Source organism: Onthophagus taurus, chromosome 3 (assembly GCF_036711975.1).
Source record: "Onthophagus taurus isolate NC chromosome 3, IU_Otau_3.0, whole genome shotgun sequence".
In the NCBI taxonomy this organism is placed as follows: Eukaryota; Metazoa; Arthropoda; class Insecta; order Coleoptera; family Scarabaeidae; genus Onthophagus; species Onthophagus taurus.
Window position 1 is genome coordinate 27070685 of NC_091968.1, and position 27622 is coordinate 27098306.

Consider the following 27622-nt stretch of genomic DNA (forward strand, 5'->3'; position numbering starts at 1 on the left):
TTTAATACGAATAATGGAAACAAATAATTACACCAAAACAATTTATAAAGGTCTCTCAAATACAAAAATTAACTATACACTCTTCTAAACACCCGTGAAATCTACGATTTCCTCATCGTCTCCTGATTTTGATTTTGGGACTGAGGTTATTTGATCGCACTTCCAAGCAGATAGAAATACAGACAAAAATTAATCATATGATAGATACTATTTACTGCTGGCAGAAGATTAGATGCTGCTGATAGAAGACTATATGCTACTGGCAAAAGATTAGGTATTGCTAATGAATGATTAGACAGTGTTAATAGACCACTTGAAAAAGACTAGATACTAGTAACCGAAGACTATATTGCTGAAAACTATATATTCTATGCAAAAAGGTAGTTATTGCTAGACTAGATATTGCTTCCTGTAGATTTGCAAAATCTGCTTCCTGTCCATTACCACCGCCCTTAGCTCATTACATCCTCTCAGCATGTATTCCAGCTTCTCCCAATCCTTTTCACACAGCCTACACCACCTCTCCACATCGTCCGCCCAGTACCTATTCCCCCGCTCCTCATTGCCACAACGGAATCTGGCCACCAATCTCCTCTGTCACTATCTCCCCATACCTTTCATTGTATCTCCCTTCTCGTATCTGTCTATATCTCACTCTTCATCAGATATCTGTCTATCCCACTCTTGTATAATATTCTTCTCTGTTTCTTTGCCCATAGATCAGCCTCCTCTCCTTAATTTCCCTCCAGCACTTTCCCAGGATCCTGCAATGCGATCTTGCTTCTATCATTTCCTCATATTGCTCTTCTCCCCACCTCCACCCTCACTGCATCCACCTTAACCTCCTCCCTCACTACATACCCATCTCCAATATCGTGTTTGTATATCTTCCAGCAAACCTTGTTCTCTCCATCTCCATACTTTTGCGCCGTACATCGTTGTGCTCCTTACCAAGTCATCAAATATAACCTTTCTTTTTCCCACGTCCCTCCCAAAAGTCTTCTCCCCCCATCCCCAGACCTGTCCCATCACTATTTGCAAAAGAATAGATAGTGTTAATAGAAGACTAGATTCTATTAATGGATGACTAGATACTAGAAAAAGAAAACTACACAGCTAAAGACTACCTATTCCGCGCAGAAAAGTAGTTACTGTTGGTAGAAGACTATGTACTGCTGACAAAGGATTAGGTACCGCTAACGAATGACTAGGTAGTGTTAATAGAAGATTATACGCCACTTGTAAAAAGCTAGATACTAGTAACCGAAGACTATATTGCTAAAAACTATATATTCTATGCAAAAAAGTAGTTATTGCTGGAAATACATTAAATATTGCTAATTGCAGACTAGATACCGCTCATGGAAGGTTAGACATTGTTTGCAAAAGAATAGATAGTGTTAATAGATGACTAGGTACTGCTGGTAGAACTCTAGATTCTATTAATGGATGACTAGATACTACTAACAGAAAACTACATAGCTAAAGACTACCTATTCTGTGCAGAAAAGTAGTTACTGCTGGTAAAAGACTATGTACTGTTGACAAAAGAGTTTCAAAGCTATTTTAAAACCAGAGAGGATTTTAAGTAACCTGTAGTTACGAATTTAATTACTTATTTGTTTAAACATAATAAAAACCAGGGCGTTCTCCCACATAAAATACAACATGTCAATATAATTCAGTGTTGTTAAATATATAGATATATACCCGGGGATATTTACCCAAGATGGATATTTAGAGATATTTATAAATTTTAAGTAAAATTGAATTGATGGTAGTTTTCCAAGCACTTGAAGAATGCAGAGTCGCTTATCGATATACCAAACTTATTTATAACATCTACAAGAATATTGTAGCATTCTTGTAGATGTTTGTTTTCTTGTAGACGGTAAAATTGCATGTATGAAAGTACTGAAGAGAGTAAAAGTAGTAAAGTACTGATTGTGAGTAAAACAAGCAGAGACATTGTTGAACCGAAATTGTGCATCACAGTCCTCAGAGTGCATTTAAACAACTGGATTGGACCCAAAAAGGCATAAACATTGATTGCAAATACTTAAATAATTTGCGCTACGCGGACGATATAGTTCTTATATCGGATAGCCTTGGAGAGATTAAACTAATGGTGAACGACTTAAAGGAGGTGTGTGTAAGAGTTGGGCTAAATATCCACGAGGAGAAATCAAAATTTATGATAAATCTTGTTTCCAGCTCTAACATCAATATTGGGGATAATGAGATTGAGAGGGTTCACAGCTATGTATATCTTTAATTGTTGATAATTCCTCGTCTTCAATGTCTTCATCATCTTCCTCTTTATTTTTTTTTTTTTTGGAATCTTCTACATTTTTACTGGGTTCACTTTTATACCCACTGTTTAGGTATTTATTCAGGGGGTAAATACCCGGATAATACCCATTTTCGAAATACCTACCCATCACTGATATAATTTGACATTACACTAAAACCTCGAAGTAACGGATTAATACGGGGAAGGCAGTGTCCGTTATAGCTCAATAAAAATATATACTAATCTAGCGGTGAATAACAAATAAAACTAGACTAATACTAGCACTAGAACTAACACTAGACCTAAAACTAGAAACATTCCGTTTAGCTGCACCCCTCTTAAAACGGCTGGTAAAAAAAAGATAATTTACGCAAAGCTTAGTACAGAATGGCTGCCAGCGTACATAAAATCCTGTTTCATGGCTCATTATTTTATGGCCTTTTTTAAGCCCATGAAATAATTTTGTCCTGCTACAATCGAAGACTACATTGCTGAAAACTATGTATTCTTTGTAGAAAACTATTTACTGCTGGCAGAACATTAGATACGGATTATAGAAGACCAGGCACTGCTAATGGAAGACTAGACATTGTTTGCAAAAGAATAGATAATGTTGGCAGAAGACTAGATACTGCTGGTAGAGGAATAAATATTGTTAATAGATGACTAGACACCGCTTGCAGAAGACTAAATACTACTAACAGAAAACTACATAACTGAAGATTATCTATTTTGTGCAGAAAACTTGTTACTGCTGGCAGAACATTAGATACTGCTGATAGAAAACTATATACTGCTGACAAAAGACTAGATGTGTACTAATAATGGAATCCTAGTCTATGCCTTAAATTAAAGATCTTCTTTAAAACAGTGTAAAAAGTTATAGAGATCCTCTTCCCCATAAATCTTTTATTTTCTTTTTTTTTTTTTCTTCTATTATTACGTGAAATAGAACTAGTACGTTAGCAATTCCAATTCGTAGCTTTTTATATCGGAATACATGAATATAATTCATCCACAGATGTTGCCGTTCCTTGCAAACAAAACAGACAGTTATGCATTTGACAAATTCTAAACGAATACTAGAACTAACACAAGACCTAGAACTAGAAACATTCGGGTTTAGCCGCACGTCTCTCAAGTTAGTTCTAATGTTAGTTCTACTGACAGTGGTAGGTAGCGCTAGTTAGCATAAGATATTACTATGCTGCATATTTCCATTGCACTAAAACTAGAACTAGAACTAAGACTAGAACTTAGTTTTACACTAGCACTATCACTAGAACTAACACAAGTTTCGTAGAAAATTAGATATTGCTAAAGTCTATGCTTTAAATTAAAGCTTAAAATATCATCTTTAAAACAGTCTAAAAAGTTGTAGAGATCCTCTTCCCCATTAATCTTTTATTTTCTTTGAATCTTATCCATTATTACGCGAAATAGAACTAGTACGTTAGCAATTCCAATTCGCAGCTTTTTATATCGGAATATATGAATATGATTCATCCACAGATGTTGCCGTTTCTTGCAAATAAAACAGACAGTTATGCATTTGACAAATTCTAAACGAATAAGCATTTTTCTATTGCTATTTCCTATTTTGTGCTCATTTTATAAACAATGAGATTACAAATTTAGACAGTTTAGTTTTCTTCTTGTTATTTTTGCTCTGTAAAAGTAATTTGTTGGGTTCATATAGATCAAATCGTGTACCTTCTGTTTACATCGAACGGCCTAAAAACCAAGTATAACTGAAGACGCACGGCTAAACCCGAAACTTTCTAGTTCTAGGTCTAGTGTTAGTTCTAGTTTTACACTATCACTTGAACTAACACAAGATCTAAAACTAGAATCATTCGGGTTTAGCCGTCTTGAGAGACGTGTGGCTAAAGCCGAATGTTTCTAGTTCTCGGGTTAGTGTTAGTTCTAGTATTGCACTAGCACTATCACTAGAACTAACACAAGACCTAGAACTAGAATCATTCGGGTTTAGCCGTCTTGAAAGACGTGCGGCTAAACCCGAATGTTTCTAGTTCTAGGTCTAATGTTAGTTCTACTGACAGTGGTAGGTAGCGCTAGTTAGCATAACATGCTGCATATTTCCATTGCACTAAAACTAGAACTAACACTAGACCTAGAATTAGAAAGTTTCGGGTTTGGCCGTGCGTCTTCAGACGCACGGCTAAACCCGAATGTTTCTAGTTCTAGGTCTAGTGTTAGTTCTAGTTTTACACTAGAACTAACACAAGTTTCGTAGAAAACTAGATATTGCTAAGGTCTATGCTTTAAATTAAAGCTTAAAATATCATCTTTAAAACAGTCCAAAAAGTTGTAGAGATCCTCTTCCCCATTAATCTTTTATTTTCTTTGAATCTTATCCATTATTACGTGAAATAGAACTAGTACGTTAGCAATTCCAATTCGCAGCTTTTTATGTCGGAATATATGAATATGATTCATCCACAGATGTTGCCTTTTCTTGCAAACAAAACAGTTATGCATTTGACAAATTCTAAACTAATAAGCAGTTTCTATTGCTATTTGCTATTTTGTGTATATTGGGCTCATTTTATAAACAAATTTAGACAGTTTAGTCTTCTTGTTATTTTTGCTCAATAAGAGTAATTTGTTGGGTTCATATAGATCAAATCGTGTACCTTCTGTTTACATCGAACGGCCTGAAAACCAAGTATAACATATGCAAATGCGTCCTGGAGAACTAGGTCACCGTCGACGTCTCGTCGTAGAAAGGGGTATGAAACGCGAACGGACGGCCAACGTTCAATTTCGGAGTTTCCGCGGATCGAACCGTCCTTAGAATGCGAAGGACGCGCGCTCCCTCCATATGACATCGGTAAAATACTATGTATTATACATTCGGAATGTCCGACGGCACGCGATCCGACCGGAAATCGATACCCGAGTCGGTGTGTGCCTTTCGTCACATCGTTCAACAACTTTTCAAATGACACTAATCGTTATGGAAATCTAATTTCTTAAACAATACTTAGGCATGTTTGAAAATAAAATGAGTAATTTTGGCATTGTGAAATTTAAAACAGTAATTAGTACGAAGTAACATGAAAGAACCTTGTATGGTTCGCCTCACGTTAATTTATATTTTTTTTGTTCGAAATTTTCCACCAACTTTATTTCATTTGCGCTGTGCATTCGGAGTGTTTCACCTTTCACCTTTTGATCTTCCACGGGAAGAATTTTAGTTGACACCGATATTCGCCCAAAAGCTTTTTTAATTTCCGAGTTTGTTCCCCCCCGAGCTATTTACTCGTATCACGGGTCAAGCTCGGCTTACGTGAATGGAAATGGATGGTCCGTTGAGAGAATTTTATGTTACTTTTTTTTCTACCGAAAATACACCCCTAATGCTTCGACGTTGTCTCATTTTGCTTTTCCGGTTTCATGGTTCGTGGTAAATTTATGGGTCGGTGCGGTTACTGAGGATTTTGAGTCCTTTGAGGTCGGGAAACGCCCGAGATATAATTAACAAATACGTGTTATTAAGAGGGTGGAATTTCATTTGCAGAGGTGTTCCATAAAAATGACAGCTTCATTAAAAATTTATTTATTTATTTGAGATAGATGTTTTAATTGAAACATCAAAGCGGGCTTTTCAGAGTGCTTGAATATCGACAATTTAATCATAGATTCCTATTAATATGCGAAACGCTTCAAAAATGTCCAATATTGCATCGAGAATTGTAGATTGGAACGTCAGGAAAACATTTTCGGTTAACGATTTGCATCACGTACATGGTGAACAACCCAAACGCGTTCAGAATTTCTTTATTTAGTTTTGAAATATTTATTTTCTCCAGGTGGAGTAATCAACGTTTAGTGGGGTTGTATCTTTCCTGCTGTGAGCATTCTTGAAGGGTACTTGCTCCCCGGCACACAAGGATACACGCTGTCATTCACCTTGATAAACGAGCTGTCTCACGAGCAACTCTGCGTTTCCTCCTGTTTTATCAAGAACCAGAAAAGATCCTTAAATGAAACGCAGCGAAAATATCCACGAAGAATTTGTGATTGATGGCGTTTACGATCTGGCGCGGGACAATTAGAAAGTCAAAACTTTCAGATTAACCGGGTAGGATTGTCGTTGAAATCCTCGTCGTCTCTAGATAAATCCCCGGATCACCATATATTTGGATTTCTGGCTTAAGATACCCTTTCTCGAAATATCAAATTAGGCGAGAGTATTGATGCGAAAAGTGTGAATTGTAAAATCAACGGGAAATTCCGATTTTTCATCGTGTTGGTGATGTGTAGTATCCAATGTTGGGGACGTGTTGAACACATCAGATATGCATGCAGGAAACCCGGACGTGTCCTGTCTCTCGTCCGGTTCACACTCGCACGATTGGACACTGTACTGCAGGAACTAAAATAAACAGGTTAACGGGATCGTCAAGCTTTGGACGTGTAATCCGCCCAGTTCGTGTCATATTTTGAGTTAATCGTAGCGGGATTATCACCTAACCGTATTTAAAACTACCAAAACAACCATAAAGCTGTTACAGCACATTTTGCAGTTACAATAAATTCGTTAGCACCCACATAAATCATTAATAAAAGCGATGAGATTACCTTAGTGAGCAAACTCAAGCAATATTTCAAGTTCCATCTTGCTCATAAGCAAGTTGATATTGAGACTTTTTCACAATCTTGTCTAAAACTAATAATAAAAACAGAACTTCCTCACCAACAAATCTTGGTTAATGGATCACACTTCTTCTTTGACACTTAAGAAATTGTTTAAATATCCTCATAGAACTATTCAGTATTTTGATGGTTTTTTCGCTTCATTTAAACTTATTTCTTTAATAAAACTCGGTAATATTATTAAATGAATCGGTGGTTTGAAATGTCAAATATGATTCAACTTTGGTGATTAACACTAGATGGAGTGAGTGCAAAAAGGGATCTTTTTATTTAAGCTTATTTAAAATTCTTAAATAATAATTATAAAGTACGGGGTTAATTAGTGATTTTAAATTAATTACTCACCATTTTCTTCATTTAATAAATCAAATCGATTTTCTTAAATCTCCAACAATTTTCAATTCCCTTAAAAAAGTTAGGTTACGTTCTCCATTAAACTCATTAAGTAATTTAAAGGGAAAGAATAACTTACTGGAATCTATACGCACTTTTAATTAACATTTTGGGAGTCTAAAAACGTATTTTGATGTTTTTTTCGGTTCAATTAAACTTATTTTTTTAATAAAACTCGATAATTTTGGGAAGAAGGTGGTTTTAAAATGTCAAATATCATTTAACGTAGCTAAATGACGTTAGATGGCGTGAGTGTAAAAAGGGATCTTTTTTATTTAAGTTTGCTTATTTAAAATTTTTAAATAATAATTATAAATTACGGGGTTAATTAGTGATTCTAAATTAATTACTTACCATTTGCATCGTTTAATAAATCAAATCGATTTTTTTTAATCTCCAACAATTTTCAATTTCCTTAAAAAAGTTAGGTTATGTTGAGTTCGGACACCCGTCCACATCATACTCGAGTCACAAGTTTTCTATTCTTCTCCCATGTAGATTGTATGTAGAACTCTCTTCAGCTTGGTGATATCTTTGGTTCACTGCTCCTTGTATTTTACAGACAAAGACAAGGACGGACACAACAGTTCAGTCTAAATACAAACAGAAAAACAAACATGGATTAATACTTCTTCCGCGGGCCAGAGGCCTAGTGACTCGTCTTATTTTATATAGAGTATGGAAGGCCCTCGGATTCATATTTGTTATAAAGGATTCAGGTCCATTTGTTTGAGATCGGGAGTAATTATTTGTGAAACCACTAGATTATCACAGTATTCATCCCTATTATTGCTTTATTTCGAAACAAATTCCAATATATCACCTCGATGCATTGGTTGTCTTCAAATATAAGAAATTAATTAAATGTACTATTACTTATCACAGTTTTCTACACATTTATATCACAGTTAAGTTAGGTTATATTTTCGATCAAACTCATTAAGTAAATTAAAGGGAAAAAATAACTTACTGGAATCTATACGCACTTGTAATTAACATTTTGGGAGTCTAAAAACATATTTTGATGTTTTTTTCGGTTCATTTAAACTTATTTTTTTAATAAAACTCGATAATTTTGGGAAGAAGTGAATCGGTTGTTTTAAAATGTCACATATCATTTAACGTAGCTAAATAACGTTAGATGGCGTGAGTGTAAAAAGGGATCTTTTTTATTTAAATTTGCTTATTTAAAATTTTTAATTAAAAATTATAAATGACGGGGTTAATTAATGATTTTAAATTAATTACTTACCATTTTTTTCGTTTAATAGATCAAATCGATTTTTTTAAATCTCCAATAATTTTCAATTAAGAAATTTAGGTTATGTTTTCTGTCAAACTACATTCCCTAATTTAAGGGGAAAAATCGCTTACACTCACTTTAAACACATACTTTGGGACTCCAAAAACGTATTTTGATGTTATTTTCGCTTCATTTGAACTTATCTTTTTAATAAAACTCGATAATATTAGCAAAAAGTGAATCGATGGTTTTAAAATGTCAAATATGATTTAACGTGAGGTGATTAACGATAGATGGCGTGAGTGTAAAAAATGTTTTTTAAAATTTAAATAAAATTAAATGTAAAAATTTGAACTTTTCACATAAACGAAGATTAACTCTCTTCCCTATAAATTTCAAACAATATAACTTATTGAATCAAAGTTTTTTAGAAGAAAAATAAAACATAAATTAAGAAATTGACACTAGATGGGGTAAGCGAAATGTCAGAACTAACATTTAAATATAAATTTTAATTTTCGACTAAATGAAGATTAATTGTCTTGTTTTATCTTAAAAGAATCACCCACTAATGCAAATTAAATCTTACAGTATCTGCTTCAAAATGATGCATGAAAACTTTTGTGTCTAGTGTTATCTCTAGTTTTAGATGCTATGTTAGTTTTAGATGGTTGTATACTTGTATTGAAATAAAACTGGAGCTAGAATTAGAAAGTTTCGGGTTTAGCCTCTAGTGCATCTTCAAACGAGTTCTAGTTTTATTTCAATACAAGTATACAACAACCTAACGCTGTATAACATCTAAAACAAGAGCTAACACTAGCTCGAACTGACACTAGACCTAGAACTAGAATCATTCGGGTTTAGCCGTCTTTAGAGACGTGCGGCTAAACCCAAATGGTTCTAGTTCTATGTCTAGTGTTAGTTCTAGTTTTACTTTAGCAGTATTACTATGCAGAACTAACTCTATACCTAGAACTAGAAACATTTGGGTTTAGCCGTCTTTCGAGACGTGCGGCTAAACCCGAATGATTCTAGTTCTAGGTATAGTGTTAGTGCTAGTGAGAGTGCAAGTATAAAACTAGAACTAACACTATACCTAGAACTAGAATCATTCGGGTTTAGCCGTCTTTAGAGACGTGCGGCTAAACCCAAATGATTCTAGTTCTTAGTCTAGCGCTGCATAACACTTAAAACTAGAACTAACACTAGATCTAGAACCATAAAGTTTCTAGTTCTAGGTCTAGTGTTAGTTCTAGTTTTACACTAGCACTGTTACTATGTAGAACTAACAATGTACCTAAAACTAGAATCATTCGAGTTTAGCCGTCTTAAGAGACGTTCGGCTAAACCCGAATGATTCTAGTTCTAGGTCTAGTGTTAGTTCAACTTTTAATACAATAAAAATTTACAATCTAACGCTGAATAACAATTAAAACTAGAACCAACACTTTTAACTTTTTTTTTTAATCAGTTTCGAGTTCTCTCTTTTAATTTTGATGTCAACATCGATAAATCAACGATAATTGTTGATTTATTGGCAAAATTGTTACGAATAGTTGAGAGACAATGTTTCGAAACTCAACGCAATTTGTACTTTGTATATGACGCACTGTTGGGAATGAATTCGCAACACAACGGGACGTATAATGATAAATAATCTCAATTCGCGTTGAATAACGCGTTAATAACCATGCTAATTGACTATATCCTCGCTACACTGACCTTTGCTTCTGTAATAATTAATATTATCTTAATGTGTTTAATTTACAAATGTGTTTTTTAAACGTGTGTTTGTGAATGGAGTTTTGAAATATTCATAAGCCCATTTGAATACAGGTGTTGAGTAGTCGAGACGTACGTTATCTCGCGGTGAAAACATCCCTTTTGGGTGTAGTACAGCATAAATTATAGCGTCCTCGGAGAAAATGATTATGAAACCCAAATTTGCACTAGACGCTTTCCAGAAAATACATACGTACAAAGTCTATTTCTCACAATTTATGTAATTCAAGGAGAATGTCGAAGAATGAAACGAGAAGGGGGAAGACAACCTGCTATCTTTCCAAGTTGTCTAGGTCGAAGTGAAAAATTATCCCCTTATTACCGTTTCTTATTCCGAGCGCGTTTTTTCCCTTTTATATGAAAGAAAAGTACCGCCCTTTTAAATATAAATTGTGGGAGGGCTCATCGTTGAGGGTCGTAATTGCCGGATTTTTGCATTTTCCGGCCTTTCCTACGCAAAAACGAAAAATACTTTCGCAACCCACTTTTATTTTTTTTTCTTTAAAACGTCCTTTGACTTTCCGATTATACCAACATTAAATGATCATAGGTTCGTAGATCGTAAACGGTAAACGTAAAGAGTAACAATCTCGTGTGCATTAACTCTATGTTTAGCCATATTTCAAGTTTATTGTTTTTCATCTGCGGTTTACTTCCTTCATAAATCTCGGCAGAGGGGAGCTATAAAATTACAGTAAAACCGCGACATAACGGACTAATATAGCGAAGGGATATGTCCGTTATAACCAAAAGTTCATTAAGTTCACTAAGTCCAAAAAAATTTTAATCTGAAGACGCACAGCTAAAGCAGAAACTTATCATGCATCATTTTGAAGCAAATTAAGCTTTAATTTGAATTAGTACATGATTAACTAAATAAATAGTAAATGTTATTTTTGACATTTCGCTTACCCCATCTAGCGTGAATTTTTTAATTTATTTCATATTTTTCTTCTAAAAAACTTTGATTCAATAAATTATATTGTTTGAAAATAAAACGAAAGAAAATTAATCTTCGTTTATGTGAAAAGATAAAATTTTTTCATTTAATTTTATTTAAATCTTAAAAAACCTTTTTTTACACTCACGCCATCTAGCGTTAATCACCTACGTTAAATCATATTTGACATTTTAAAACCATCGATTTACTTTTTGCTAATATTATTGAGTTTTATTAAAAAAATAAGTTGAAATGAAGCGAAAAAACCATCAAAATACGTTTTTGGACTCCCAAAGTATGTGTTTAAAGTGAGTGTGGATTCCAGTAAGCGATTTTTCCCCTTAAATTAGGGAATGTAATTTGATAGAAAAGATAACCTAAATTTCTTAGTTGAAAATTATTGGAGATTTAAAAAAATCGATTTGATGTATTAAACGAAAAAAATGGTAAGTAATTAATTTAAAATCATTAATTAACCCCGTAATTTATAAGTTTAAATAAGCAAATTTAAATAAAAAAGATCCCCTTTTACACTCACGCCATCTAACGTTATTTAGCTACAAATGATATTTGACATTTTAAAACCACCGATTCACTTCTTGACACTATTATCCAGTTTTATTAAAAAAATAAGTTTAAATGAACCGAAAAAACCATCAAAATACGTTTTTGGACTCCCAAAATGTTAATCTAAAGTGCGTATAGATTCCAGTAAGTTATTTTTTCCCTTTAAATTACTTAATGAGTTTGATCGAAAATATAACCTAACTTTTTTAAGGAAATTGAAAATTGTTGGAGATTTAAGAAAATCGATTTGGTTTGTTAAATGAAGAAAATGCTAAGCAATTAATTTAAAATCATTAATTAACCCAATAATTTATAATTTTTATTTAAAAATTTTAAATAAGCAAATTTAAATAAAAAAGATCCCTTTTTACACTCACGCCATCTAACGTTATTTAGCTACGTTAAATGATATTTGACATTTTAAAACCACCGATTCACTTCTTGACACTATTATCCAGTTTTATTAAAAAAATAAGTTTAAATGAACCGAAAAAAACATCAAAATACGTTTTTGGACTCCCAAAATGTTGATTTAAAGTGCGTATAGATTCCAGTAAGTTATTTTTTACCTTTAAATTACTTAATGAGTTTGATTGAAAACATAACCTAACTTTTTTAAGGGAATTGAAAATTGTTGAAGATTTAAGAAAATCGATTTGATTTATTAAATGAAGAAAATGGTAAGCAATTAATTTAAAATCATTAATTAACCCCGTAATTTATAGTTTTTATTTAAAAATTTTAAATAACCAAACTTAAATAAAAAAGATCCCTTTTTACGCTCACGCCATCTAACGTTATTCAGCTACGTTAAATGATATTTGACATTTCACATCACCGATTAATTTCTTCCTAATATGAAGCGAGTTTTATTAAAAAAATAAGTTAAAATGAAGCAAACAAAACCATCAAAATACTGAATACTTCTTCAAATTTGTTGACATGATGAAATAGCAGTAGCCATGAGTAAGTATGGTAACCAATTATTTTAAACAATTTCCTAAGTGTCAAAAACTGATTTAGTAAGTAATTGACCAGCACTGTTACTATGTAAAACTAACACTATACCTAGAACTAGAAATATTCGGGTTTAGCCAAACGTCTATTAGACGGCTAAGCCCGAATGTTTCTAGTTCTAGGTCTAATGTTAGTTCTAGTGACAGTACAAGTGTAAAACTAGAACTAACACTATACCTGGTTTTACTAACACTATACCTAGTGCAAGTTTTACACTTGCAGTGTTGATCTCCCGCTACGTCCTATTGTCAATGTCATAAATTCTTGAACGTATCAGCTGGCGAAACACCTTGCCAAGGTTCTGCCTTCTTATACAAGTAAAACAGAATCAAAGATCACAGATTCTTCGCATTTTGTGGGATCAATCAGAAGTATGAAGTTAGATGGCCAGGATATTCTGGTAAGTTTCGATGTAGATCTCTATTACCATTACGAACCAGAATACCAGTCAAAGATGCCGTGGATGGTCTTCGCCTGAATCTCATCCCGGAGGGCTTACTAAAGTATGTTCCAGGGCTTGTGAAGTACTATCATAGTACCTATCATAGTACCTATCATATTACCTATCATAGTACCTATCATCAACATATTTTAGCTGGAAGTTAGAATTCTATGAGCAATGCGAAAGGGCACCTATAAGATCACATTTATGACCTGTAATCGTCCATTTTTACATGGAGATATTTGAGGTTCGTAGATCACACCGTCTTGATCTAGCAACACGAAAGCGCTATTGCAGGAACTCCTAGAACACCCTATAATCAAATTTATCATGGAAACGGAAGCCGTCTTAATAGACGTTCGGCTAAACCCAAATGTTTCTAGTTCTAGGTCTAATGTTAGTTCTAGTGACAGTGCAAGTGTAAAACTAGAACTAACACTATACCTGGAACTAGAATCATTCGGGTTTAGCCGTCTTTAGAGACGTGTGGCTAAACCCGAATGATTCTAGTTCTAGGTCTAGTGTTAGTTCTAGTTTTAATTGTTATTCAGTGTTAGATTGTTGTAAATTTTTATTGAATTGCATTATACAAAGTAAAAATTGCATTGAGTTTCCAAACATAGTCTCTCAACTAGTCGTTACAATTTTGTCAATAAATCAACAATTATCGTTGATTTATCGATGTTAACATCAAAATTAAAAGCCGGAACTCGAAATTGATTAAAAAGAAAGCTTGTAATTTTAATTATTGAAATTAATTGAGTAATCAAATAAAATTTAATGGGTCCATTACAACATAAAATTTATGAATTGAATTTGTAAAGTTGGTGGTCTAATGACGTATGTGTCTCTATTAAATACACTAGAATAGAAACTGATTTAGTACCGGGGTTCGTTTTAATTAGGTATACGTGCTACGCCAGGTAATTGAACGTATTAATTTTGGGTGGAGGCGCCGCGCAAATTATGTTCCAGAACATTGCACACACCAACTGTGCACTTTTCATTAACGTTTCATCCGTTATTGAATGCCGAAAAAATTGTATGCGGTATCCATCTCGTCCCGAATTCCTCTCTAATAATAATAGCTATAATTGCACTCGGAAAAACCGACAAAATTATCCATTCAGCGTTCCATTAATATTTGCGTTCCAACAAAATGAATCCATCGATTATCTTTCAACAATATGAAAATAATAAACAAAATAAATAAACGTCTTTTTTAATTTAATGGTTTTGTTGTGGATACATTAAAAATATTTTTAGTGAGGCTTTTTATCAATTGAAAAATATTGATCATATTAAAGTGTAACAATAATATGCACATTTCCCTATCGTTGGGAGGTGAATGTGCATTGAACTAACATTTACCAAAATAGAAGGGAAATGTACATATTTCCCTAAATACGCAGATTTACCGAAATATGCATTATTTTAATAGCACAGCTGTTAACACCAAAGTTACAAGCTCTAAAAGATAACACAGTTGAAGATACCATGAGCAAGGGTAGACCTTTCAAGTGAAAAAAAAACTCAAATCCAGCAATACCTTCAAAAGTTATTATACAGTTTGAAGCTTGTCATCATTTTAAATGATGTGTTTTATATGCCGCTGAGTGTTTATATACAGGGTGTCCCGTTAAGCGTACGGAGCGGCTGTATCTCAACAACGGTAAGGCCTAGAGGTTTGGGAAAAAAATCTTTATAAGCAAAGTGGGCAAGAGAAATAGCTGGAAATTATTTTGGAGTTCGTAATTCGACCGCTAGGGGGCGTAATTGCCATTGAGAAACATAAAATTCCCGCTATCTCAGAAAGTTAGACGATGAGCTATAACTTTGACAACATCATTTAGTAGCTTGGATAATACCGCATCGCTTTTGTTTTGCAATATTTTTCATATCTGTCATAATAAGGGAGGGGGAGGCCAATGCGTTTTCAAATGTTTACATTTTAATATCTCCTGGACCATTCAACCGATTTGAATATTTTTGGTCTTGTTTGAAAGAGCATTTTATGCTCTTTTAAAAGATATTTTCAGTAAGACCGCTTGGTTTAAAACAAATAAGCTAGAGGGCGTTATCTGCAGCGGTTACATATTTTTGTGATTTTTGAAAAAACGTTAAATGGAACGGTACTATTTACTTCACAGACCGTTATTTACCATAAAATTTGCTAAATATTAGTGAAAACCGCATCTCGATATCTCCATCCATTCTCGAAGTATAAAAGAAAATGTTAAAAATTCGTATATCTTAATCGGATCAAGTTACCTTAGGAAACAAATAAGAGATAACAAAAATTTTATTATCTAGAACCTTCCTTCACACTTTATCCAAGCTTAGAACTGCTTCAAAACTACTTTTGAGGCGTGTTGAAAAGCCAACGGATCAATGAAACATCAACAATGATAATAAAACAAAATAAACCGAAACACTTAGAATAACTTAAATTTTTGGCAAAAATAGCTCACTAATGTTCGAAATGTCTTACATAAACCTCGATGCATTTATTTAATCTAGTTTCGACGAAAAAAAAGCGGTGCTAAGTCTCTTCCCTGGACACGTTTTTACTGGTATTTAGTGTTTTGTTATATTTTCTCTGGTTATTGGTTTTTCTTGAAAAGTCAGGTCGTTTAGTGTACCCAATAGATAAAGGGCTGAAAGCAATGTGGGTTTTGCTCGAACCAAGAATGCATATTATGCAAGTTTACATCAGCTTGTGGACAGATGCTTCATGCATCCATAGCATTTGTGATAAAAGGTTTGGATTTGCCCAAATCATATTTAAAAGTCAATGGTAATAATTTAGGAGTAGTAATGGTCGTTACTGTTAGGAACTAAAGTAGTTTATTGGGATACACGACCAACACGACAAAGGCTAGATAATTGAAAAGAGGCTTCCTTTTATCTTTACCGAGCTTTCGGAAATTTTATTTTTCCTTCTTCATAGGTAACTACAATATTGAAGAACAAAAGTTACAATAGTTAACAAGCAAAACAATTGAACAACTTACAAAAATGGATTGCATAAAGGAACCGAACCAAAGCTAAACATGAGGTCGCAAACTTTGAGCACTAAACATATCTTATAAAAACTATACTTCTAATAATTCACTAAAGGTGAGCAATTAAAGATCAAAAGATACTAAAAATCATTACAAAGTTAATTTTGAAACTATTAAAATAAGTATTACTTACAAAGAGAACACGTTAAAATTTTTCGTTAAAAGTTAAGACGCAATAAGTCACGTAAGTTTTTTATACCACAAAAACTGGAAAAGAAACAAGGCTGGCCAACCGTCATCACGGCGAAACACCAAATACACCAAAAGTAACCACTAGGTGGCGTTGAGAGGGGGAATAAAATTGAAATTATGAAAAAGGAAACAAAAACCGAAAAAGAACTAGAAAACCAACGAATCACCCTCAATCGATGTTTGATCCCTTCTACCCCAGTCCTTCATAACAAGGTAACTGTAAATAGAACTAAGGTTTTGGGTGTCAGTTCTGAAGTTTAAGGAGTTAACCTCTTTATTGATGTAAAACATCTCTAAGAACAATCTCTTAGAATAAATTGACTCTTTATCAACAATCTGAGAATTCTCAAAATTAAAATGGTGACCACTGAGAACATGGTGATGAACCAACGCACTCTTGCTTTCATCTCTAGATTGACAATCACGTTTATGTTGTTTGATCCTAGCATCAAAATACTGACTGGTAGTGCCTATATAGGTTTTTTCGCAATTATTGCAAGGAACCCTATAAATAACATTAGATTGTAAACCTTTAGGAACCAAATCCTTAGTCCTTGAAAAACAGGTGGATAAAGGCAAGGAATTGCATTTAGCAAACTTAACCGAGTCAAACCTCAGAACTGAAACAAGTTTATCAGTCAACCTGGGGACGAAGGGAATCTTAACAAAGTGGGTCCGGGGGCCAGGGAGGCTAGATATGTTGTGTTGGTCGTCACCCTCAGAAGGTTGACTAATATTACGATGGTAAGTACCATTATGATAAAGAATTCTATTAACTAGAGATATCGGATACCCGTTGTTGACGAATATATCCCGGAGCTTTTTTAGGTTAGAGTCAAGAAAGCGGACATCAGAGATGGATCTGACACGGTTCACCATAGCAACCACAGTGTTCAATTTCTGATTGAGAGGATGGTTTGAATGAAAGTTGATATATCTCCCCGAATATGTTGGCTTAGTATACTAATTTAAACTAATAGTTTGATCTAAATTTCTTATAACAATAGTATCGAGAAAAGGAACACTAGAGTTAGATTCAGTTTCAACCGTGAACTGTAAATGACTATCAAAGTTGTTGAACACATCCATAACATCATCGATGCGGTCGACAGGTACAGCGCAAGTTATATCGTCCACATACTTGTAGATAAAAGGAAGAGAAAAACCCAACAAAGGAATACATTGATCGAGAAGATGATCCATCACCATAGTGGCCAAGATGGGGCTCAAAGGACTTCCCATTGGAGTGCCAAATTTTTGACTGTAAATAACATCATTGAAAGTAAATACCGAAGACTCAAACAAGAACACTATCAGTTGTAAAAACAAATCCATATCAATAGGAGTGACAGAACTTACTAGGTCCCAATTTTGTAACAATATACCTCTCACCAAGTTGAGAGGTATGTTGGTGAAGAGAGACACCACATCAAGTGAGATAAGCATAAAGTTAGGAGGGAGTTTTATATCCCTAATTTTCTCTACAAAAGAGAAAGTATCCTTGATATTGTAGGAAGTTCTCTCACTAAAAGAAAGTTTCAGAATACCTGACAGGAACTCTGACAAGTGGGGAACCCACAAAAGATATGATGGGTCTCAAAGGGCAGTTCACCTTGTGGATCTTCGGCAACCCATAATATTTGGGAATGACACCATTGTGACATCTAAGGCTGTTATACAATCTCTTATCAATGTATTCCCTTTCTAATAAAATTTTTGAAAATTTATTGTTTCTGTTTTGTATCTTTGAAGTGGGGTCCCTATCCAAAATACAATAAGTGGACTGATCGTTAAATAAGTCTAAAGACTTAGATATATATTCTGATTTAAACATAGTTACTGTAACCTGTCCTTTATCTGCTCTTAATATAAGAATCGGGTCCTCTCTTTCGAGCCTCAAAAACCTTTTTGTAGAGATCAAACTCCTCTTCAAAAACAGCTGGGTACTATTCAAGTGTTGGTGTCCACTGCTCACCTTTAGTGAATTATTAGAAGTATAGTTTTTATAAGATATGTTTAGTGCTCAAAGTTTGTGACCTCATGTTTAACTTTGGTTCGGTTCCTTTATGCAATCCATTTTTGTAAGTTGTTCAATTGTTTTGCTTGTTAACTATTGTAACTTTTGTTCTTCAATATTGTAGTTACCTATGAAGAAGGAAAAATAAAATTTCCGAAAGCTCGGTAAAGATAAAAGGAAGCCTCTTTTCAATTATCTAGCCTTTGTCGTGTTGGTCGTGTATCCCAATAAACTACTTTAGTTCAATGGTAATAGTTCAGTCTGTTATCATAATCGGTATCTGTTAAGGCCTGATGTAAAACAACGTGGTGGAGATATTATTCTCTTGAGAACTCTTGTGGACAATTGTTTTCGGAGTTCCCAGATTATGTGGGATCACATTGCGCACCAATATGATTTACGAATTCATAGAGACGTCTGAATGAGCTACACGTTGCCAGTTTTCCGTAATCGCTAAGTCAATCTTAAAAACACTTCTAGAGAAAAATGTCTTTTTTGTCGTAATTGCATTGCACATTTTTGCCATGCAGTTGCATCGTATTCGAAACATTGAAAATAAATCATCATACGCTCTATCATACGCTTCTGCGTTAGTAAATGACATGTTTACAGTTACCATGATAATGTGATTTGTTTTTCTCGATGAGGTAACTGGATCCGATTGATGGCACTCGAGTTTTTAACATTTTCCTCTATAACTCGAGAACCGGTGGCGATATCGAGATGCGGTTTTCACTAAAATTTAGCAAATTTTAAGGTGACTAAGGGTCTGTGAAGTAAATAGTATCATTCCATTTAACTTTTCTTCAAAAATCACAAAAATATGTAATCGCTGCAGATAACGTCCTCTAGCTCATTTGTCTTACTGAAAATATCTTTAAAAAGAGCATAAAATGCTCTTTCAAACAACACCGAAAACATTCAAATCGGTTGAATGGTCTAGGAGATATTAAAATGTAAACATGTGAAAACGTATTGGCCTCCCCCTCCCTTATTATGACAGATATGAGAAATATCGCAAAACAAAAGCGATGCGGTATTATCCAAGCTATTAAATGATGGTGTCAAAGTTATAGCTCATCGTCTAAGTTTCTGAGATAGCGGCAACTTTATGTTTCTCAATGGCAGTTACGCCCCCTAGCGGTCGAATTACGAACTTCAAAATAATTTCCAGCTATTTCTCTTGGTCACTTTGCTTATAAGGATTTTTTCCCCAAACCTCTTGGCCTTACCGTTCTAGAGTAAGTATAGACTTAGCGAAGAAATGAAAATAGCGAAGGTTCTACCAGTCCACAAGAAAGACTGTGAACTAACGACTGTGAAAATTATAGGCCGATTTCGATTCTGCCAGGTCTTTGAAAAGTTAATTTTAAACAGATTAGTAAGATATTTAAACCGCAATGATTTTTTAAATAATAACCAACATGGTTATCGTGAAAATAGATCCACAATTTCTGGGATTATGAAGGTAATGGAATTTGTATTGAATGGTTTGGATGAGCAGCAGCTGGTGCAAATCAATTTATTGGACCTAAGCAAAGCGTTTGACACGGTGTGTCATGAAGTACTGTTGGGTAAACTAAGTTTCTACGGAATTAGAGGTCAACAATTAAATCTGATTAGATCCTATCTGCATGGAAGACAACAATATGTCTTCTGGGCAAATCAATCGTCTGAAATGAAGGAAATAAAATATGGAGTACCTCAAGGGTCAATACTCGGCCCTCTGCTGTTTTTGATATACATCAACGACTTACCGGTGCATGTCAAGGAAGATGTTTGTATTTATGCAGACGATACTTCAATCTTGATCAAAGATAGAGATCATCAGGCGTTGCGGGAGTGGTCCACGGCTGCAACCAAAAGAGCTAAAGAATGGTTCTCGAACAATAAGCTAAAACTGAATGAAAACAAAACTGAGAAACTTGTCATTGATTTTAAGAAACCCAACAACTCTGAAGCTGTTAAGTTTCTAGGTTTAATATTGGATGTTAGGCTGACGTGGTGTCCTCACATTGATGCCATATGTAAAAAATTGTCAACGGCTGTTTATGTTATCCGACGTCTTAAAAAAGTTGCCTCTCATGAAGTTGCAAAAATTGCCTACTACGCGAATTTCTATACGATTGCGACGTATGGCATTGTTGTTTGGGGCCACTCGTTCAACATTGGAAAAGTCTTCGGATTGCAGAAAAAGGCAGTTTGTGCACTGTGTGATCTGAAATCGACCGAAAGTTGCAAAGAAACGTTCAAAAGAGAAAAATTACTTACCTTATTTGGGGCATACATATTAGCAACTCTAGTATACGTACATGAAAATAAGATCAAATTTACTGAAAATGGATATATCCACTCACACAACACCAGAGGAAAAGAAATGTTGAGACCGCCACTACACAGAATCGAAACTACTAAAAAATATGCTGACTATTGGGGAGTCAAATTCTACAACAAGTTACCCGAAGACGTCAGAAGTAAGAAAATTTTGAGTTTTAAAAAATGGGTGAAGGACTATTTAGTTGCCAAGTGTTACTATTCGTGGTCTGAATACCTTCTTGATTAGTCTTTTAAATAATCTTTATAATAAATAATCTTTCTTTTTTTGTATGACGATTTCTATGTAATTAGTGATATTACATGAATAAATTATTATTATTATTATTATTATTAGAGATACAGCCGCTCCGTGCGCTTAACGGGACACCCTGTATATCTGTTAATAGATTTCAATAGATGGCGCTTTTACAAATCTCGCCTGTCACTATTAATGCTAATTTGTAATTTAATTTTAGAATCCCATAAATATTTATTTTTCATCGAAACGGATGCTTTTCGTATCGATCCAATTTTCCACCACATTTTTTTATTTAACTCGTAACTTTTTCTCGTTATTACCAATATATGCACTTTTTGCGCGATCTATTTTTACAATTATTTGGCATTCGGAACTTTTTTACAAAGTACAAATCGATGTATTAATTAACGTTCCTTTCATTTATTTGTTTTTTTTTTTTCATTCCAGTTATGTTATGGTGCAAGTTCTCCGGCTCTATCGGATCGAAATAGATTTCCAACCCTTTTCAGAACTCATCCTTCGGCAACCGTTCACAATCCCACACGAATAAAGCTAATGAAGAAATTCGGTTGGTCGAGAGTTGCGATTTTACAACAAGCGGAAGAAGTTTTTATATCGACCGTTGAAGATTTAGAAGCGAGATGTAGCGAAGCTGGAATAGAAATTATCACGAGACAGTCGTTTCTATCGGATCCAGCCGATGCAGTTCGTAATTTACGAAGACAGGATGCTCGAATTATCGTTGGACTTTTTTATGTTGTCGCCGCGAGAAGAGTTCTTTGCGAAGTTTACAATCAAAAATTGTACGGGAAATCTTACGTGTGGTTTTTTATTGGTTGGTATGAAGATAATTGGTTCGAATTTCGCCCGAAAAATGAAGAATTAAATTGTACCATTGATAACATGAGGGAAGCGGCTGAGGGGCATTTAACAACGGAGGCTATTATGTGGAACCAAAATAAAGAGGAAAGAACGATTTCTGGTATGACGATAGTCGATTTTCAAACGAGATTAGATGATATCTTAGAAGTGAAGTATCCTGATATAAAGAAGAAGAGATATCCGGAAGGATACCAAGAAGCTCCTTTAGCTTATGATGCGGTTTGGGCCGTTGCTTTAGCGTTTAATAAAACTATGGATCGATTACATAAATACGGAAAAAGATTAACTGAATTCAATTATAATAATAAAGAAATTGCGGGGGAAATTTATTCATCGATTAACTCAACGCAATTTTTAGGCATATCGGTTAGTTCCCACAATAAGCATATTTTTACAACTTCTAATTTTCTTTTTTTAAGGGTTTCGTTGCCTTTAATTCAGAAGGCGATCGTATCGCCTTAACTCAAATAGAACAGGTGATAAATGGAAGTTACAAGCAGTTGGGGTTTTACGATACTCAAGCTGATAACTTAACGTGGTTTGATGTTGAAGTTTGGAATGGTAAGTTTTTGTGTCATCATAATCTCTACAAAAAATCCTTTAAAATGAATCCAAACACGACCTATTTTGCTATTAAACTTTCCGAGATATCAATTTTTAAATTTTTTTATAAAATCCAAGATGGCCGAAAATAAATAATTCACGCATATTGCGGTAGATAATTTAAAAAGGCGTAAAATGAGTCCAAACTCGACATACCTAGGTGGTCTAACACCCGAGATATCTTTGTTTTTAAAAATCAAGATGGCCGAAAACAAAACACTAATTATTTATGTCATTTATGGTTTTGAAAGTGAATTTTATGATAGATATAGAGTGTGATATAACAAATTAGGTTAGAATTTTCCGATCTTTACAAAAATCGTATTATTTTTTTTGTTTTTTAAAATTAAGAAAATCCAAGATGGCCGAAAATAAATGATGCGTGTATATTACGGTAGATAATTAAAAAAACGCGTAAAATGAGTCCAAACTTGACCTATCTATGTGTTATAACACCCGAGATATTTCTGTTTTTAAAAACCAAGATGGCCGAAAACAAAACACTAATTAATTACGTCATTTATGATTTTAGAAGTGAATTTTATGATAGATATAAAGTGTGATATATCTAATTAGGTTAAAATTTTCCGATCTTTACAAAAATCGTATTATTTTTTATATTTCTTAAATTTTATAAAATTCAAGATGGTCGAAAATAAATAATGCATGTATAAACGCGTAAAATGAGTCCAAACTCGACCTATCTATATGTTATAACATCCGAGATATCTTTGTTTTTAAGAATCAAGATGGCTGAAAACAAAACACTAATTAATTATGTCATTTATGAGTTTAGAAGTCAATTTTATGATAGATATAAAGTGTAATATATCAAATTAGGATAGAATTTTCTGATTTTTACAAAAATATTATTTTTTTATGTTTTTGAAATTTAAAAAAATCCAAGATGGCTGAAAATAAATAATGCGTGTATATTACGGTAAATAATTGAAAAATACGTAAAATGAGTCCAAACTCGACATATCTAGTTGTTACAACGCCCGAGATAACCTTGTTTTTAAAAATCAAGATGGCCGGAAACAAAACACTAATTAATTATGTCATTTATGATTTTAGAAGTGAATTTTATGATAGATATAAAGTGTAATATATCAAATTAGGATAGAATTTTCTGATTTTTACAAAAATATTATTATTTTTTTATGTTTTTGAAATTTAAAACAATCCAAGATGGCCGAAAATAAATAATGCGTGTATATTACGGTAAATAATTGAAAAATACGTAAAATGAGTCCAAACTCGACATATCTAGGTGTTACAACACCCGAGATAACTTTGTTTTTAAAAATCACGATGGCCGAAAACAAAACACTAATTAATGATGTCATTTATGATTTTAGAAGTCAATTTTATGATAGATATAAAGTGTAATATATCAAATTAGGATAGAATTTTCTGATTTTTACAAAAATATTATTATTTTTTTATGTTTTTGAAATTTAAAACAATCCAAGATGGCCGAAAATAAATAATGCGTGTATATTACGGTAAATAATTGAAAAATACGTAAAATGAGTCCAAACTCGACATATCTAGGTGTTACAACACCCGAGATAACTTTGTTTTTAAAAATCACGATGGCCGAAAACAAAACACTAATTAATTATGTCATTTATGATTTTAGAAGTCAATTTTATGATAGATATAAAGTGTAATATATCAAATTAGGATAGAATTTTCTGATTTTTACAAAAATATTATTATTTTTTTATGTTTTTGAAATTTAAAACAATCCAAGATGGCCGAAAATAAATAATGCGTGTATATTACGGTAAATAATTGAAAAATACGTAAAATGAGTCCAAACTCGACATATCTAGGTGTTACAACACCCGAGATAACTTTGTTTTTAAAAATCACGATGGCCGAAAACAAAACACTAATTAATTATGTCATTTATGATTTTAGAAGTCAATTTTATGATAGATATAAAGTGTAATATATCAAATTAGGATAGAATTTTCTGATTTTTACAAAAATATTATTATTTTTTTATGTTTTTGAAATTTAAAAAAATCCAAGATGGCCGAAAATAAATAATGCATGTATATTACGGTAAATAATTGAAAAATACGTAAAATGAGTCCAAACTCGACATATCTAGGTGTTACAACACCCGAGATAAATTTGTTTTTAAAAATCAAGATGGCCGAAAACAAAACACTAATTAATTACGTCATTTATGATTTTAGAAGTGAATTTTATGATAGATATAAAGTGTGATATATCAAATTAGGTTAGAATTTTTCAATCTTTACAAAAATCGTATTATTTTTTATATTTTTTAAATTATATAAAATCCAAGATGGCCGAAAAGAAATAATGCGTGTATATACGGTAAATAATTGAAAAATACGTAAAATGAGTCCAAACTCGACATATCTAGGTGTTACAACACCCGAGATAACTTTGTTTTTAAAAATCAAGATGGCCGAAAACAAAGCACTAATTAATTACGTCATTTATGATTTTAGAAGTGAATTTTATGATAGATATAAAGTGTGATATATCAAATTAGGTTAGAATTTTCCGATCTTTACAAAAATCGTATAATTTTTTATGTTTTTGAAATTTAAAAAATCCAAGATGGCCGAAAAGAAATAATGCGTGTATATTACGGTAAATAATTGAAAAATACGTAAAATGAGTCCAAACTCGACATATCTAGGTGTTACAACACCCGAGATAAATTTGTTTTTAAAAATCAAGATGGCCGAAAACAAAACACTAATTAATTACGTCATTTATGATTTTAGAAGTGAATTTTATGATAGATATAAAGTGTGATATATCAAATTAGGTTAGAATTTTTCAATCTTTACAAAAATCGTATTATTTTTTATATTTTTTAAATTATATAAAATCCAAGATGGCCGAAAAGAAATAATGCGTGTATATACGGTAAATAATTGAAAAATACGTAAAATGAGTCCAAACTCGACATATCTAGGTGTTACAACACCCGAGATAACTTTGTTTTTAAAAATCAAGATGGCCGAAAACAAAACACTAATTAATTACGTCATTTATGATTTTACAAGTGAATTTTATGATAGATATAAAGTGTGATATATCAAATTAGGTTAAAATTTTCCGATCTTTACAAAAATCGTATTATTTTTTATATTTCTTAAATTTTATAAAATTCAAGATGATCGAAAATAAATAATGCATGTATAAACGCGTAAAATGAGTCCAAACTCGACCTATCTAGTTGTTATAACACCCGAGATATCTTTGTTTTTAAAAATCAAGATGGCTGAAAACAAAACACTAATTAATTATGTCATTTATTCTTTTAGAAGTGAATTTTATGATAGATATAAAGTGTGATATATCAAATTAGGTTAAAATTTTCCGATCTTTACAAAAATCGTATTATTTTTTATGTTGTTTAAATTTTATAGAATCCAAGATGGTCGAAAATAAATAATGCATGTATATTACGGTAGTTAATTAAAAAACGCGTAAAATGAGTCCAAATTCGACATATATACGTGTTATAACATCCGAGATATCTTTGTTTTTAAAAATCAAGATGGCCGAAAACAAAACACTAATCAATTATGTCATTTATTAAAGTTTTAAAAGTGAATTTTATGATAGATATAGAGTGTGATACATGAAATTAGGTTAAAATTTTCTGATCTTTCCAAAAATCATATTCTTATTAATGTTTTTGAAAATGTATGTTAATAAAAATAAATAATTTTAATTAATTTTTAGGTGGAAAAGTGCCTCAAGATAGAACAATCATAAAACGCGTACTTAGAACGGTATCTCTACCGCTTTTTATATGTATGTGTTCCCTTTCTAGCATAGGAATCTTCGTAGCGATAGGGTTAATCATATTTAACCTTTGGAATAAGCACAGAAGGTAAAAAATAATCAAAATTAATTAAATTAGCTTTTAATTATTTTTTTGTGTAGAGTGATACAATCATCACATCCAGTATGCAACACGATAATGTTAATTGGAATAATCGTCTGTTTGGCCAGCATATTTCTACTCGGTTTAGATGGAAACTTCGTGTCACCCGATTCTTATCCTTCCGTGTGTCAAGCTCGCGCCTGGTTATTAACGACAGGATTCACCCTTTCTTACGGCGCGATGTTCAGCAAAGTGTGGCGCGTTCACCGATTAACGACGAAAGCGAAAAGTGACCCAAAAGTACGAACGAGAAAAGTCGAACCGTGGAAACTTTACTCGATGGTGACGGGTCTTTTGGTTGTCGATTTCGTTATCCTTTTAGTTTGGCAACTTCAAGACCCCTTACAAAGGAAGTTGGAGATGTTCCCGTCGGAGCAACCCACCAATTCAGCCGACGATTTTAAATTGAGCCCGGAATTAGAACATTGTGAAAGTGATCATAACAATATTTGGTTGGGCGTTATGTATGGATATAAAGGATTAGTTTTGGTGAGATTCATTTGATACGAAAAGGGGGTGTTAAAAGTTAAAAGCGTTTTGATTCATTTTTAGGTTTTTGGGTTGTTTTTAGCGTACGAAACTCGCTCATTAAAAGTAAAGCAAATCAACGATTCGAGATACGTGGGGATGAGCATTTATAACGTGGTTGTTCTTTGTTTAATTACGGCTCCCGTTACGATGGTTATCGCGAGCCAACAAGATGCTAGTTACACTTTTGTTGCTTTGGCGATCATTTTTTGTTGTTTTTTGAGTATGGCTTTGATTTTTGTGCCGAAGGTAAATAAGGAATTATCGATTGTTGGTAATGATTAATTTAAAAATTGCGTGTAGGTAATCGAAGTTGTGCGTCATCCTAGGGATAAAGCCGAAAGTAAATATAACCCGGACGCTGGTGTTTCGAAAGAGGAGGAGGAAAAATACCAGAAACTCGTCACGGAAAACGAAGAACTTCAACGATTAATAGCTCAAGTAC

General features: G+C 33.1%; 1 protein-coding gene and 1 long non-coding RNA gene across 6 annotated transcripts in view; one reads left to right on the forward strand and one right to left on the reverse strand.

The window, feature by feature from the left end:
- LOC111419075 (gamma-aminobutyric acid type B receptor subunit 1) overlaps positions 1–27622 on the forward strand; it is a 127440-nt gene that overhangs the window by 90764 nt on the left and 9054 nt on the right. For 3 of the 5 annotated variants that reach the window (XM_071195577.1, XM_071195576.1, XM_071195575.1), the window contains exons 7-12: positions 21660–22460; positions 22514–22655; positions 26445–26595; positions 26649–27138; positions 27202–27426; positions 27481–27618. In XM_071195577.1, the coding sequence (XP_071051678.1) occupies positions 21660–22460; positions 22514–22655; positions 26445–26595; positions 26649–27138; positions 27202–27426; positions 27481–27618 (1947 nt within the window). Of the gene's footprint in view, positions 1–11528; positions 11784–12533; positions 12585–21659; positions 22461–22513; positions 22656–26444; positions 26596–26648; positions 27139–27201; positions 27427–27480; positions 27619–27622 lie in introns of those variants that run through there. The other 2 variants (XM_071195579.1, XM_071195578.1) reach the window with 2 other exon arrangements.
- Positions 16167–16638, reverse strand: LOC139429621 (uncharacterized). Its single transcript, XR_011640188.1, has 3 exons — positions 16562–16638; positions 16378–16508; positions 16167–16317 (listed from the first exon to the last, which is right to left on the reverse strand). It is a non-coding gene; the product is annotated as an uncharacterized lncRNA (long non-coding RNA).